Below are 16,296 nucleotides of genomic sequence, written 5' to 3'. Positions count from 1 at the left end.
GCATTTAAAAGATAAACAATAAAAAAACGCCTGTGGATGCAAGTCCGGGTAGAGGCCCTCCCAATCGAGGCTCAGGTCGAAAGGGCAAGCCTCCACATCGGAGAGGGCAAATTACATCGGGGATGAACACAATGTGTACATAATATGATCATAAGAAAGTCGTCAATGGGGGTTTAAGAGGGATTTAAGGCAAAAAATGAACAGAGAAGAGAAAATGGAGAGAGAAACACTGGGTTTCATAGATGCAGTTCCCCGCCGAGTTGTAACGCCAGCCCTGTTTCCTTGCCATGAAGTCGAGGGCTGGTGTTGCTTGGAGGAACCAGGGCATCGAAGTTCAATCGCTTTCTGTTGCTAGTAAGCGGGGTGCGAGCAGGATTGCCCGGGGTGCGGCCACCCCAAGTTGGTTGCGCCGGACTAGGGGTCACATTCACGAAATCAGCGAAGTTGAATTGCTGATTGGGTGTGCTCATGTTGGCGAACACGCCGCCGCCCATGGTGGGTGTCATGCCGGGCAGTACTGCGTGCTGACTGGGAGGAGTGGAAGGCGGGAAGGCCTGATTTCCGTTGCCCCTTGCAACCCGAGCCGGGGTCGGAGAGTTGGCAAGGTACAAGAGCAAATCCGCACCATCCTCATGATTCTGAGGTTGATTGTTTCGGGGCAATCGCATATGTTTCGGGGGAGGGGTTCGTGGAGGGGAAGAGCCTACGATTGAGCTCATGTTCTGGAAACTGTGCAACGGCAGATCGGGATCGATCTCTTCTGACGGTCCAGGATATACAGGCGATGACATCTCCGGGATTGTAGCCTCCGACATGAAGGGGGCTTGTGTGCGTCGGCTCGGACGGTGTCGGTTCATGCCAGGGGAGGATTCCGGCAGCCGGTAAGAACTCTTCCACGACACCCGGGGTGCCTTGGCAGGACGTTCAGAACCGGAGTCAGACCGTAGGCGTTTTCGACTGGCAGACAGCATGGGCTGCATGACTCGAGAGTTGAAGGTGGCGGCATGTTTATTGCGGGCGGATCGAGGGAGCTCCTTGGAGTAGGTGGAGGCTTGGAGGGGAGGGGAGGTGAAGGGAGTCTCGCAACGACTGCGTGAAAACTCGGACGAAGAGTCGGAAGGCTTGTCACTCTCAAGAGCAGGTCTGCCATCTTGCTGGTTCGGTTTTAGACCGTGCAGTCGACCATGTTGGTACTTGAGTTTGGCAAGGCCCAATCGATCCTGCAGACTGAGAGAAACCTGTGCAAAGAGAATCCAGGGTCAGTCCCACATCAAGAACAATATCATCTGGAAGCATTCGGGTGCAGTGGCAAGTATTTGAATCAGTAGCCAAGGCTGCATCTCAAGGGATCCGCAGCCTCTTCTTTTTTTTTTTCCATCTCTTACCTGGGCGATATCGATTTTGCGGATCGTTTTTTCTGCCGAGGCCGGCTGTGATGGAGGCATTATATCAAGAACCCAATGAAACAAACAAAACACCCCTATGCAAAGAAATAAAAAATTATAAAAGACGTTTTCGAATGTAGAGTCGAGGTTGAGGTTTTGAGGGGGAGCAAGGGCGAAAGGGAAGAGAGATTGGCGAAATGCGGGAACTCGGCGATCGATTCTGGAGAAGCACTTGAACAGATTGGGATTGAAAGAAAACTTCTTGTGGAAACTGTCAAACAGAAGATACTGGGGATAGCATATATGTCTTGAATATTTTTTTAATTCTTTTTTGTCTTGTATCTGTCAACTTTCTTCTACAATATAAATGTACTATGTAACCATTCTATCAGAACTATTCTGCACGAGTACTATAACTAGTATAGTTATAGTTATAGTAGACTCAACAACTATTACATAGTTCAACTCAGTAATCCCTACCTATTTAATTATTTTATTGTTTTATTATTTTATTTCATTATTTTATAAGACAATTGTTTTCCCTCAAAGTCGATCGATCCACATGCATGTACCTCTTGAATTCCCATCACCTACTTACTTTACTCTGTACAGTCTAGTCTTGATTCTCAAAAAAGAAAGATGTTTTCCTTTTCTATTCTGAAATCCCCATAGAAACCAGGTATGCAGCTACAGATTCCGATCCACTTGGACCGAAGAATGAGGTTGTCTCTCCTCTGAGGTATGCTCTACAAACATAGATCGCCGAAAGCATTTTATGTACATATGTACTTTGGGTGTATGAAGTTATCAAATCATGGAAGAAATAGGACGATTAGGAGAAATGGGGGAAAATAAGCATTCTAGGTTTCCACATAGTGAGATAGAAACAAATAATAGATCCATCAATTCTTATTTGGGCCGTGAGGCTGTATCTAGCCATGTATGCGGTCCTGATAGAGACCCCCGTTTCAAGATTATCATCTTGGCCCCCCTAGGTGACCTACGTAACTCCACTTATTTCCTAAATATGTATGTTGTAGCATAACAGGAAATTTAGCCTGAAACAGTAAATAATAAGGCATACCGGTGTGTGTCCTGGTGTCATAACCAGGTATGTGAGCTCTCAAACAAGATCTAAGCTAAGGATATTAGTGTGATCCAATCCACACTGAAACATTGCGACTTAAAAGAGTTTAAGCTGAACTGATAACAGAATAATATAAATAGTATAAATAATATAAATAATATAACGAAGGTTAGGCGAAGATTGAGGGTACGTAATGTCCTTTTATAGCTTTTTTCTTTAAAAATAGTTGGTCGAAGAGTACTAAGTATAACCGGCCCCTGTAATTTTTGGAAGCTAAGGAGATTCAAAATGTTCTCTGATCTTTGATCTTTTTTTTCTTTCTTTCTTCTTCCCAAAAAAAAAACCACATGTGCACTTCTATAACCCAAGATTAACCATTCATCTCCCATTTCCTCTCTGCCTCTTTCTCCCCCCCTATTTGGTGACTTTGCGGGGCGACTTGTCGTCAACCGCAAACGGTTACCCTCTCTGTTCCTGACAATTTACCCGCCGTAAAAAAAAAAAAAAAAACAACAGGGAAGCTTCGTCTTTTCTCTCTCAACTTCGCCATGCCGTTTTTCAAAGACCTACGGCGTCGATCAAAGGCTACTTTTCATAAGACTCCATCGCATAGTGTGGAGGAGGTCTCTGGGAAATCATCATCCATAATCGACACTTCCTCCCACAACTCAATCACTCCACCGTCATCGATTAAACCAACCCATTCAACCCCCAGTCTTCCTGCTCTCAATGAATCCGAAACCACCAGCTCAGTTAGTGTAACCCCGCCTACACAGCGATCAGGGCCTATGGTGGCCGGTTCTCAGAGAAACAGTGTTATTGTATGTACCGGTACTTATTCCCGCCACAACTGATAATACTGACTTGTGATCGCTTTGGGATATAGGGTAGCAGCTCGTCCTCGGTCAATGGCGTGTACCGATCACAAGCTCCCGTCTCACCTTACGCGCCAAGACTCGTGTCTGTGGCTGATAATTCATGGGTATGTTTGTTTGCCTGCATAGGAATTTTGGAGGCGCATGGTTTTCTCTGGTGGAATGGAATCGAGTGTCTGACTGTCGTGCAGGTCAACCAGAAAGTGCTGCTCGTGTATGGTCAAATCGGCGACCCAAGGCAACATCCGCTGGACGGAAATGTCACTGTCTACCACCACCAAGATAATTTCCCGTCGACCTGCTGGCCAGTCACGGCATCGCATTTTAAAGTCCTCGTTCATCTAGTCCCCGGTCCTAATCGCCTTCGCTTTGACTTTGTCTCCCCAAAGTTGTCCACGGGCAGCACCCACCCCGCCATCCACTCCTCCTGGATTTGCATCAACTACCTTCCTCTGGTCAATAACCCGCCACTGCAACTGGTCATCCTCCTAGGGAAAGATTCAGACGGTACCTACGACGCAGTACCGGAAAGAATCGCGCGCGAAGGAAACGGGTTGGAAACGGCGATTCGAAAGTACCGCATGGCAGCCTATCTCTGGCAGGCCTTCACCGGTGAACAGATGTTCCGTAATAATTTCGGGCGGCGTTGTTTCCGATTTGAGGAAGAGTGGCAGTCTGGTAGCTTGAGCCGTCGTGACTTTGCACAAGGCCAGATGCGGAATGAAGCCAAGGTTCACGTAGTCCGCACCGAGAAAACGGTGGCCGAACTCCGAGATCTTAATATCGCCCAGCAGAACGAGAAAGCGGATAAGAAAGACGAGCTGTTCACCATTGCTAAAGAAGCGGTGCGAAGTCATTTCCAGCCTCAGCCCGGCCAGAAGCAATACGTCTCCGTTCTCCTTCTCGATTCTCATTGGGATACCCAATCCCAGATGATCACCGGCCATGCGGCTTTGGGTTCGGCCGACGACGATATCAAAATGGCCATCTTTGGGTCTCATTGTCTCCAAAGCTATCCATCATGTCTGGAAGAAGTCGTCGACGCGTTCACAGACTGCACCCGCACGGATACGAATCACGTCGCCAATGACTGTGGCGAGGCGGGCTCTAATTGGGAATCAGCAAACCTGGGCATCGGTGCTCACCTGCATGAGGTGGGCCATCTCTTCGGATGTCCTCACCAGGAGTCGGGAGTCATGCTTCGCGATTATGTGCGTTTGAACAGAACATTCCTGACCCGAGAACCTTTCTCAACGCGCACCAAGACTCAAGGGTTGAAAGTGTGTTTACCCAACGACGAGTGTAGCTGGCACCGCCTCGATGCCCTACGCTTCCGATTCCACCCAAACTTCCGACTCCCAAGTGACCCTTCTCCCACATCGGATGACAGCGTCCAGGTGTGGCCAGTCGAGAGCGGCAAGATATTGTTCACTGCTCCGTCGGGGATTGCGTTCATGGAACTATATGCCGAGGGTGACACCTTCTGTCACAACTTCATTGAGTATTTAAACGGCGAGTCGAGCCCCAACGGACTGCCACGACAAGTTGCGGTGACCGAGATCGAGCTTCGCCAGCGTGTGTATGGTACCGAAAAGGAAAAGAAGAAGAACATTCGTCTGATTGTCTGCTCTGGTGCACTGGGCAGCTACACTGTTGAGAACATCGGCGATCTGAAATCGAAAAATTCTCTCGTCAAATTGCCCAAAAACCAGTCTGGTTTCAAAAGCGGCAGATTAGGCCAGTCGGCGATGGAAGGCAGTGAACCCGAGCAGGTGTTACTGGAATGTGCCTTCATCAAAACAAAGCTCTTGACATCGATCAAGGTCTATCATGGCTATGCAGTGGATGGTATGGAGTTCTTCTACGAGGATGCGACCAGTCAGCTATTCGGCAAGCGAGGAGGCAAGCCTGGTGGTGACGAGTTTGTCCTTGATACTCGACGCGGTGAAATCCTACTTGGGTTCTATGTCCGGGCTGGTCTCTGGATTGATGGGATCGAAATTCTCACGAGCCTGGGGAGGAAATCTGGCATATATGGAAATGCTACCGGTGGCTCAGGGTATGTGACACTGTTTTATCCTCTCGCAATATTTGAACCATACTGACCAACTTCAAACAGCCATACTTTAATACCTCCTTTAGGCTACAAGATTGCTGGAATCGCCGGCTCCTGCGCATCATGGGTTGACGGATTCTCATTGATCATCCAACACTGATAGCAATTTCGCTGTCTACCACCTTCCTTCTCCTCCAGCTCTTGGAGCTCCTTGTCCTCATTTCCCTCCCTCGAGGACAAGCCACAAACCCGGTCAACCATCGTACAGCATGGTGGACTGCGAATGACTGCAGGCATCCTCCTCATTCATCTCCTTTGAGCGGCTTGGCAGTACCGAGCCCTGCATTTTCTTGCATCTTTTACCCTCTTTTCATCCCTAATTTGGGAACAGGCAATTCCGCGATCAAGGACCGGCCATTGGTCACTACATACACGAAGTTCTGTCGGATTTTGTCTGTGTCTATATGTTTTCTTCTGTTTTATCTTCTGTCACACATCGGCGTCCCTGGGCGTGTTGGCGTTGCATGTATGCATGGTGATATTTTCTTCGACCTTAAGAGGCGGTCGATAAGGTTCCAAGTGGAACTACACTTAACTGGTAATCATTATGCACACGGATGGCCACACAGCATTACCGGATCACTTTGTAAAGGGCACATCATTCATATTGGTTGGATTAGTTCATATAGGGTAATGTCATGAAACCACCGTCAATGTTCAAGAATTGTGTGATCCAGAGTAAATGTGTTCAAGGCATGGAAGCAGAATCTTACGATGTTGTAATAGAGTAGCTGCTGGATACTGATAGGTCGGGGGTTACTGTCCTGACCGGTTGACTGTCAAAAACAAGGAATACCAAGGCGCGTTCAGGAATTTCGATCAAGGGGAAGCACCAGCTGAGCAGGAACATCGAAACCACGTAATAATCCCAGTCTCATCAAACAAAGATGACCACACACGCTAACAACCTCTACGATTAATAGCGAAGATGTGGGTCAGGGGAGTACTCGGTAGCAGAGACGTCAAAATACATGGTGCATGCGCAGGCTGACAACATGCGAATGCCCTTGTGGAGAAAGTTGCATAATTAATTGATTGTTTATTGTCCAATGTACCTTGTACAATAGAGACGCCCAGGTTGATCTTTGATGACAAAATACTCCATGGCCCATAACCAATAACCTAGTCCAGGGCAATCATAGGTACGATCAACATACTATGATTATTATGATGTCGTTCGGGGTACATATTGATATACTCTATGTTGTAAATGGGAGCATTAACCGGCCAATCTAAGCGCCTGTGCCGTTATTGTGGAGTGAAACACAATGTCCATCACCAACCTCTCGGGACAGTCACATCATATCTGAACCTTATGAGTCGGCCCAGGGACCCGGGGAACTTTTGATATTTTCCATAGGTACGAGCTGGGGGAAAATATAGACATGACCAATGATGTGGATAGAGCTCGTCACAGAGTGAATATAGAGTGTATGTGTATATATAAGGTCGCTTATGCGGCCGACTATTCTTATTCGTACATAGTACTTATGAATAACTATCTCACTCGCGCTTAAGCCGAATATAAGTGGGAACAAAATTGAGAAATGTTTGTGGCTGATACAAGCTGCGTAAGCTATACCGGGGCATTCTATTTACCAAAGAGCTCTCTGTATGTCTGATATCAAAGTGGCAAGACCGTTTGGTGGTCTTACTGGCTATGCCAGCACCCACCACTGTAAGCCAGGGTAGATCGGCCCCTCTTCCATTGCCGATCTAACGGATACTCCATACCACATTTGACTTACTTTTCCTTTTCCCTTGGCGTTGTGGATTCTACGGTGGGGAATTCAGCCGCTTACACACTACTAAGCGCTCGGCCAACTGTTCGCACTGTTCATACTCGTACTTTGTGTACATTGTACTCCCTTTTAGTGAAGCTCGATCATTTATATCCCTGTACAGATGATGTAACCGATCGACCAACTTTACATAATTAGTTAGTTATTAAGTTGTACAACATACAACATACTTTGTTCGTACTTTGTACAGTGGCGTAGAGTAGCTAATAATCGATTGTATATTCTATACACTTACTGTTTCCGATTGATTCCAATAGAATGATAATAACATAAATTCAAAAATTTTGGGGGGTCTTTTCCCCTCAACTGTGGATATAGCCTTTCCAACGCAGCCGCTGGCAGCTGGCATCTAGCCCATTCTCCCCATTCTATATCACCGAAAACGTTTCTTATGACAGCGTGGCTTCCAGAAAGGTGGACCGTTGATCGATTGAAAAAGAAAAGAAAAGAAAAGAAAAGTGGGGAGGGTATCAATGATGAGGTAATACGAGTGGAGAAGGCGTTCGGTTATAACATTCGTGACCTTTGGATGTTCAAAGTGAGCCCGTTGGAGCTTGGAGTGTTAGCTTCATACCAATTTTTGGATAACTTTCAAATGTAGAAGCTCGAGTAACGTACTTACCCTGTAACAAATGTACGTATATTCAAATGTACGTATATTCAAATGTACGTGTATTCAAATATACCGAGTACATGCTCCGCCGATCATTCAAGGATGAATTTACCAATATTACTGGTGGGTGGACCTTCCAGCAATAAGCTGTGTTTGACCACTGTTTTGAAATGGTATGTGGCTGTATTTTATTCTATGGCCTTACAACATACATTCCATACCGACAAGCTATGGCCATTACTATAAATCAACTTATAGTTAACTAATTATGCTTTATACAATAGTAATTGACCCAACCACTAGGGTCTCCTTGGGCCGGGACCGAAGATGAGATCGTCAATATAGATTTGAATGTTTGGTAGGCAGCACGGAACTGATCCTGATGCAACTGATGCAACTGATGCAACTGATTCAATTGATTCAATTAATTCAATTGAGAGATCCCCAGACCCAGCCAATGGATTCCAATGGATTCCAATGGAAAAACGTATGATCAAACCAAACAACGGACCAATATCAGTTTTGCAGATCCGGTCGGGCCGGCCACCTATCATGCTTGACTACCAGAGATTCACTGTTCCACACAAGTTCTCCTTCCTTTCGCAACCGATGTACTTTTGTGTGTTGTACAACGTACGCCATGTTATGAGGTCAGACTTTAGATATATATTGTGGTGTTGATGCATTTGAAGTCTCAAGCAATGAATGATGGTTATATAGCATTGGGTCAAGCCTACAACGGTATAGTTATGTTGTATGTGCAAAGTACTCTAAACACTCCGCTTGGACATAGCCACTGCTACAAAGTTATAGTAGCCAATCAGGAAATGGATCCAAGTTCCCGTGAACATGAGTCGTATTGAGAAAGTTCTAGACTAGTTACCTGTTGGCGCCAGTGAGGTATCTGGCAATAATATGGTCGGAAAATGGAACCATGGATCATATATATATGTACGAACGAACTATGAAATGTTTCCAGCTGGTCGATATATATATTGTAGAGTCTACTACACATAACTATCTATTATTATATTCTAAAACGTATCAGGAAACATTGAATATAATACGGTAAATTTATACCTATATTGTACACGGCTTTCCGTAGCTCGCTCTCGGTAACTGCACTTTTCCCCTTACTCCATAATTCATTTCCATTTTCACCAATCACTTTATTCATAGTAAAATATATTCTACAATTTATTTACTAGTTCGACCATTTGGAGATGTCTTTTTCTTTTTCTTTTTCTTTTTTTTTTTTTTCAAAAAAAATAAAAAATAAAAAATAAAAAAGTAAACGCCTCTTAACCAAAAGTGGTCTGTTCTTATCGGTAGGTGGCGACAGCTTTCCTCCTCCCGAGAGATCATTTACTCCTCTTAAAATCTTCCGATTACATCCAATGGACCTCTCCCCCCTTTTTGTTAAAAAGTCCACTTGTGGCTCAATGACAGTTTTGTGGGATCTCTTTATACATCGTTCATTGGAGGGCTTCATTAACCGTACCATCCTTGCTATTCCTTTCCACCCCCCCTTCTCCCTTTAAAGCATCGTCATCTCCCCCCCTCGTCTCTCCAATTATACATCATCTCCTCCAATCTCCTATAAGAAGGAAAATTACTCCATTACTATTTTAATCTTTGTTTTTGGATCGACCTTAATACTTTATTTACCTTCACCTTTTTGATAGCCCCGCGAGCTTCCGTGGCATACTTCACTTTGCACATCGATCTAGTCATTTGCGCATTCCTACGAAATTCCTCATAGATCCTTTGACTCGACGCAAGGCTTCGTACAACTTCACAAGACTATCGAACTCTACGTACGACATCCGAACGTCCCCAATCTCGATAAATCCACCTCAAATCGAAGACCAGACAGAGCACACCCGACTCGACTGGCAGCGGGCCACTAATTTACCGGTGGCCACCTTTTGTTTCTTTCCTTTACTATTCCGAGCCAAGCGAAGCATTGATAATATAAATAATGTTTAACAGCCGGTGAGTTTTTGAACGCTTTAATTGTGGATAGCATAATAGTTTCATTTCTAACGTTATATACCTTCCGCACAGCAAAAGCGCTCGGAAGCCAGATGGCGAGTTCATCACTCGCTTCCAGCAAGCATTCTCAGACATTGTCCCTCGGCGAGACAGCAAGGGTGGGCCAACTGAAGACTCGCACAACGTGAGGGCAGGTGAACCTTTGATGGCCTCGAGGTATGTATATCATGTATTCCACTAGGTGAAATGCATTCAATTGAAACTAACAAAGCAATTCCTGCTAGAATGACCGAGAACAACGATGTGAAAATGGAGGAGAGTCATGATATCAAGTTCCCCATCACCAACAACGACCACACTCCTCGAAATATGCACGAACTGGGGTTGACGCCCTCATGGATGGAATCAGCTTCGTTTTCCATGATGCCTCTTGCCAACCAACATGCAGGCTTCTATGCTCCAACTTCTTCTGGAATGGGTGCGGTGTTCCATAATCAGGCTGGCGATTTACATACTCCAACCGGGATGCACCTGATGACCCCGCTGGGGGCGTGCCAGCTATGCACAATCACCACAGCAATGGTTTCGAGCCCTTCCACCCGCAGTTCATGAATCCGGCACATGACATGAACCAGTACACAGAGCAGCCATCGTATGCACCAAGCGCATTTATGCACCGCGACACCGCATATGACGTCATGGATGATACTTTCGATGGTTCTTCTCTAAATAGTGTACAAGCCGAAACAGCATCTAGCATGACGGCCTCTACGGACTTTTCGGCTCAACTGGCTGGTGACATTTCCTATGCCAAGGAAAAGTGAGTCAAAATGATTTGATCAAAGGTAAATTTATGTTCAATGCTAACCGCATTTTATCACACTCTAGATTCCGCTTCAATGTTTCCCTCCGAGCACCGACCGCCATGGTGAAGAATTCGAGTGAAATCCCCGTGACGTATCTCAATAAGGGCCAAGCATACAATCTCTCAGTTATCGACACGAGCCCACCAATGATTAGCCACGAACTGCTTCGATATAGAACATTTGTCCGCGTTTCCTTCGAAGAGCGAGAACAGCGAGCGAAACCGGCAACATGTTGGCAACTGTGGAAGGAAGGCCGTGGTACCACAGAAGCCCATCAACGGGGCGGAAAATTATTAGCTGTTGAATATGTGGATCCGTTACAAGGTGCCAGTGATGCACACAGGAACCGACAGGTGCAAGTCGAGAGTATGTCGGTCGACGGTTTCTGCGTCACTTGGACTGCCAATCCAGCGAGCGGCGCATCGGATTGCAACATCCCCGTGCGGTTTAATTTCCTTTCCACGGATTTTAGCCACTCGAAAGGCGTGAAGGGAATCCCTGTCAGACTATGCGCTAAAACCGAGCTTTTGTCCCCCGGTGAGGAGGCAGGTGTATCACGGGATACGGAGCTGTCTTACTGCAAAGTAAAGCTTTTCCGGGATCATGGTGCTGAGCGGAAACTGTCCAATGACGTTGCCCATGTCAAGAAGACCATTGATAAACTTAAGCAGCAAGTCTCCCAAGCAGAAATGGGTGGTGGATTTGCGAAGCGCAAGCGGGGAAACAACACTTCTGCTACTGCAAAGGGACCCGATAATTTTATGAAGCCTTCGACCCACAAGCGAACTTGGTCGATAGACTCGGACGATATTCCTCCAGAGAAAGTCTCCTTGGAGGATGATCTTCAAGCCAAGTTGGCTACAATGCAAGAGATGTTCTCATCTACTCGCTCAATGAGCATCTTCGGCTTACGCGGGGAAACATTCGATGATCCCGACCTATATCCCATTCAGCTATCAGGCAACGGCGACTCCCCTCATTATGGAAATACGAGCCGTTCAAGCACACGTGAATTGGAGTCAATGATACCTTCGCCGCCCAACACCAATACCTCTTCTTCGAATTCGCCGCCTACACAAACACTCAGATTAGGAAAATGTCCAACCACAATCCAGAGAATTCCTTCTGGCGATCAAGTCTCAAGGGGTTTCATAGAGGCCGTGGGTGTAGACTTGACCTACCGACCGCCGGCCGAATGCCCTCCTAAGCCGAGTAAGTTCTGCAAGCGCAACCCAATCGTTAAGATGTTTGCTAATTTTCTCCACAGTTGCATGCTTCTATGTTCGATTTACTGGGAATGCGAAGCACGCAGATGACTACTATCGTGCAATCTATTTGACGGAACGCACCGCTCGAGACTTTGTGAGGAGAATTGCCGAGAAATATCACATCGATCCGATGCGAATCTCAAATATCATGCATATCCATGACAAAGGCATGCGAGTCATAGTGGATGACGATGTGGTCCGCCAGCTTCCAGAAGGCCAAGACATGATCATCGACATCTCCGAAACACCAGGTCCCAATGGCAGTGCTTCCGGATCTCCCATGGAGATCAAATTAACATATTAAAGCTACATCGCATGCATCCCAAGGCCATGCCCTCCGCCTCTGAAATTCGAACCTATCACAAAAGTAACTTTTCTCTTCGACTCGCCTCATCTCACATCGCTACCACTCTGGTGTGCAGTACACGGACTTGCCATCTTTACTCCTCCTCTTATGTTTTATATCTCCTTTCTCTATGGGCTGGCGTTCACTTTTTCTTTTTTACAGGGCGTTGAACATGGGGATGATAAACGAGTCTCCGAGCAACGATACCCTGTCACAATATGTTTCTTGATTTTTTGACACCTCTTTCGTTCAGATTTAGCGTTGCTTATCCACGACGGTATATGAGTCGATGGGCTATGGAACTATTGATATATTTGTCTGTTTGTTATTATTTGGATCTACATACGAGGTTGATACCTTGTGCCATTTTTTATTTTCCATCTCTTTTCATCCGACATTGACCCTTTCTCTCTCTCTCTTTTTTTTTTTTTTTTTTTTTTTTTTTTGGTTGCTGGTTCTTACCCGCTGAGCCTTCGACTTTTCTACGATCTCTATGCTCTATGCCTGTGCATTATCTACGGGACTTGGATCATTTGATATAGATAGTTGTCTGAGGACGAGACTACAAGTCGGCTACCTTGATGCAAGTGCAGAATACGATGACTTTGCTACCTCCATTATGATCTTACATGTAGAAGCCGTATTTTATCTTTGAGCACAAGGTATCTCTAATACTCGGATGTTAAATCTCATCAACCACACCAATAAAGCCACCAACAGCCATCCAACCCTTAGCACCTTGGAAGAACCTTGGAATAATCATGCGTTTGGTCACTAAGTCTTGGCATTGAAACGCCATAATTGACACTCGCAACCTCCCAAATCGGGTTTATCGTGCCCAACAAGCAGGGGGAAAAAAAGAAAACAATGAACCAACCGCTGCTTCGGGAACATGTGAGATTCCTTATTGGACGGCTCTGGAGCCGCCTTCAAGCCCTCAAGGCCAATGTCCAATTGGCTTTTGGGTTCGGGAGTCATTCCCTTGGGTCTCAATTTCGGCCGTATTCCAGATCGAGACGAGCGTCCAGATCGAGCATCCAGATCGAGCTTCTAGATCGAGCATTCAATTCTAGATCGTGTGTCACATACGTTCTTTGGCTTTTTTTTCACCCCTCTTTTTCTTACTTTTTTTTGTAATATTCGCTTGCGACGCTTGAGATCGGTTGCACTGCAGATGTGTCACTCGATTTCGTCATGATCTTCCTCCAGAAAGAGCGAGAGGTATGGAGTGAGATCGTATCTATGGATACCCTAGGCCTGGAATGTCAGATAGATCGAGGAAAATAATATTCTTTTTTTAATTTCCGTATTTGAGCTTCTTTCCTTTTCCTCGGGCAACATCCAAGTGCTATACGTGTTTAAACCCTGCGTGTAGGCCCAGGCCCCTTCACCCTAATGAGATCACTAATAGGCCTTCTGAATCCCGAGTTTACAACGAGATTGCCGAACACTGGATGTTAAACAATATCGTACATATATATACAGGATAATGTCTAACAATTATTTTGTCCCTCCCTTTCAGTTTTAGCTGTCCGTGCGGCCCTGCCACTCCTCAACCCGGATTATCCAATCACGAACAAGAGCTTCAAAAAGCCCACTCTCATCGATAGGAAGTCCATGCGTACCACGATCTAGAACAGCATAGGTTGATCGTGGATAGAGCTCCAGCAATCGGAGGCTGTCTCGATAGCCCACATTGTCGTCTTGTCGACCACATACAACAAGTGTGGGTGCAAAGAACTTAGCACTTTGATCGTCCAACGAAAAAGATAACTGATAACGATCTGGATCTGCCCGGATCGGATCCAACACCTCATTATCTGCTGCTTTTTCCGCTGGAATGTAAACCTCCTCGTATTTTGCCTTTAAAGTCTTAACATAAGCAGGCGTTTGAACGAGAACGTTTCCAAGCAGTTTCCTGTCTTCGACTGGTAGGTTCGACATGAGTTGCTCGTTTGCAACCAAAGGTCTGAAAGCGTCGAGATCGCGCATGCTGTCCTTTGGCTCAATGAGTGGTACCCGTAATAGTAAACCATCGACTTGATCAATATATTTTTGAGCTATCGCACGGGCAAGGTAGCCGCCACATGATGAGCCGACGAGTAAGAATCTTGAGTTCCCAAGTCGAGAATCAATGAATTGCACAAGACGATGGTAGATCTCATCCAGATTCTTGATGTTGTTCGCAGGTGTTGTGCCCATGCCTGGAAGGTCCACGTAAATCCGGTGAAGTCCAGGTGTTTTCTTGAAGATCGGCTCAAAGTCCACCTCCTCGCCTTTTCCTTCCATCTGCCATCCATGGATGATCAAAACGGGAAGGCCTTCGCCGATTTCATGTGCAGATAGAATAGGTGTCATTTTGTTACTAGGAGTGATTTTGTGGATATATGAGTAGGAACTAGAGTAGTTGATTTCCTGGAAGGGTACAAATTGTTCCTTAGCACGCCATCTTCTAGTGCTGACAAAGTGTTGCTCTTATCGTAATGTAACTAAGCCATAATGAGCCTGGAGTGGATAATATAAGCGAGGCAAGGATCGACTTGGGAACTAGTAGAGAAAAAGAGAGACCGAGTAGAGAGGTATGTAGTTATATGCCTATTCGTTGTATGTATTGTACAATGTGAAACTCGGTGGTTAGTATCCTCAATCAGATATATGTTGTATACCACCTGGGCAGTATTGATTCCTAAGCTTTCCACATAAAAGCAATATGATGTCATGGCCTTCCTTAGAAGCGGGGCAGAAATCCAATCATTTCCATTTTCACTTTTTCTCTGTGCGGGTCGTCCCGGTACGAGGTCGCTCCTTCGGGTATAGGGGATTCCGGTTACATACCCATTTACAGGGTATCTCAGAAATACGCTCACATATGTATTTGTATCCACTAGTATTTTCGGTACCCGGAGTGTATCATCGTATCATCCGTTGGAATATCGTTTGCCACTCTGACTGATGTTCCCTGATTGGACCTTTCTCTTTTTACTTTTTTACTTTTCTCTTTTTCATTGGAGTTATCTAACCGCTAGGACTATGATCGGCATTTGTCTATTTAGTTTGGCTAGGCACTGCACTGCTTATGGGAACGTACTTTGTGTCTATAGTATATAAATGTTGCACTCAAACCTAGAGATCATCTATCTTATAGTCAACATTAATATTGGGCTTATAAGGTTCAAACTATACCTATCCATGGTTGCTTATGCCATGATTATATCGTTGAAATCTCACCTGATAAACAATGCCCTAAGTCGTGTCACCATTGCCCCTGACCTGACTGCAGTTTAACATGGACCATCCTTCGTACTCATATAGGGCTGATGCTTAAGCTAAAATAGAACACTGTTCCAGACTTGGTGACAATCAACAACTTTCAAGGCTAAAGTGATATCCCACTTCTGCACTTAACCTTCTCCCAGTGTCTGACCTAAATTTAGATTGTTATGCCAATGATAACAGTTACTTCAAATGTAATATTATGAAAGTTAATATCCTTGTTATCCTTGCAATGTTTTGCTACTTTGTCTTATATCCAAACATAGTTCAGGGTCTCTATGGCCTGACCATAACAATAGAAAATATAGCTATGCCTGTTTGCCCTTGCAGTCTTATTAATGTGGCACATAGACCATTGTTTGTGATACCCCAGCCTCTTTATAGAAATGATCCTGTTCATCCGAGAGTCTTAGGGGGCAGGTTTTGAGCTGATCTCTGAGCTAAAACCGGACATGAAGCCCTCTACTGTAGCCCACGGCATGATTCTACCGAATGAAACCCCCCCGATGTTAGGCAAAGAGCCTTTTCGTTTACTTCCACTTCAGTCAATGAACTAGATTTAGACTGTCTCACTCAGGTTGTACACCTACGGTTGCCGGTGCATCCAGTTTAAGGTTCTATTCGAGTCACACATAGAGGTGTGATGTTGAAATTATATTCCAGGAGTACT

The 16,296-nt window shown here is 45.4% G+C and overlaps 4 protein-coding genes across 4 annotated transcripts; 2 read left to right on the top strand and 2 right to left on the bottom strand.

Annotated features, from left to right (window-relative positions):
• Positions 1-236: 236 nt before the first annotated feature.
• On the bottom strand, positions 237-1,445 carry N7516_001355 (uncharacterized protein; the record flags this gene model as incomplete). The annotated part of the gene is made up of 2 exons (XM_057214077.1): positions 237-1,238; positions 1,386-1,445. The coding sequence occupies 2 exons, from the start codon at positions 1,443-1,445 to the stop codon at positions 237-239; spliced, it is 1,062 nt and encodes a 353-aa protein (XP_057075960.1).
• Positions 1,446-3,020: 1,575 nt separating this feature from the next.
• On the top strand, positions 3,021-5,563 carry N7516_001354 (zinc metalloproteinase family protein; the record flags this gene model as incomplete). Its single annotated transcript, XM_057214076.1, has 4 exons — positions 3,021-3,293; positions 3,359-3,454; positions 3,539-5,406; positions 5,467-5,563. The coding sequence occupies 4 exons, from the start codon at positions 3,021-3,023 to the stop codon at positions 5,561-5,563; spliced, it is 2,334 nt and encodes a 777-aa protein (XP_057075959.1).
• A 4,296-nt stretch (positions 5,564-9,859) lies between these two features.
• On the top strand, positions 9,860-12,311 carry N7516_001353 (grainyhead-like protein; the record flags this gene model as incomplete). The annotated part of the gene is made up of 6 exons (XM_057214075.1): positions 9,860-9,873; positions 9,946-10,089; positions 10,158-10,351; positions 10,372-10,693; positions 10,762-11,951; positions 12,007-12,311. The coding sequence occupies 6 exons, from the start codon at positions 9,860-9,862 to the stop codon at positions 12,309-12,311; spliced, it is 2,169 nt and encodes a 722-aa protein (XP_057075958.1).
• Positions 12,312-13,877: 1,566 nt separating this feature from the next.
• N7516_001352 (alpha/beta fold hydrolase) lies at positions 13,878-14,711 on the bottom strand (the record flags this gene model as incomplete). Its single annotated transcript, XM_057214074.1, has 1 exon — positions 13,878-14,711. The coding sequence occupies one exon, from the start codon at positions 14,709-14,711 to the stop codon at positions 13,878-13,880; it is 834 nt and encodes a 277-aa protein (XP_057075957.1).
• Positions 14,712-16,296: the final 1,585 nt, after the last annotated feature.

This window comes from Penicillium verrucosum (assembly GCF_028828655.1).
Source record: "Penicillium verrucosum strain IBT 35672 chromosome Unknown utg000001l_segment0_segment0, whole genome shotgun sequence".
NCBI lineage: Eukaryota > Fungi > Ascomycota > Eurotiomycetes > Eurotiales > Aspergillaceae > Penicillium > Penicillium verrucosum.
The sequence above is the reverse complement of the archived record's forward strand: the minus strand, read 5'-3'. Positions and strand labels throughout refer to the sequence as shown.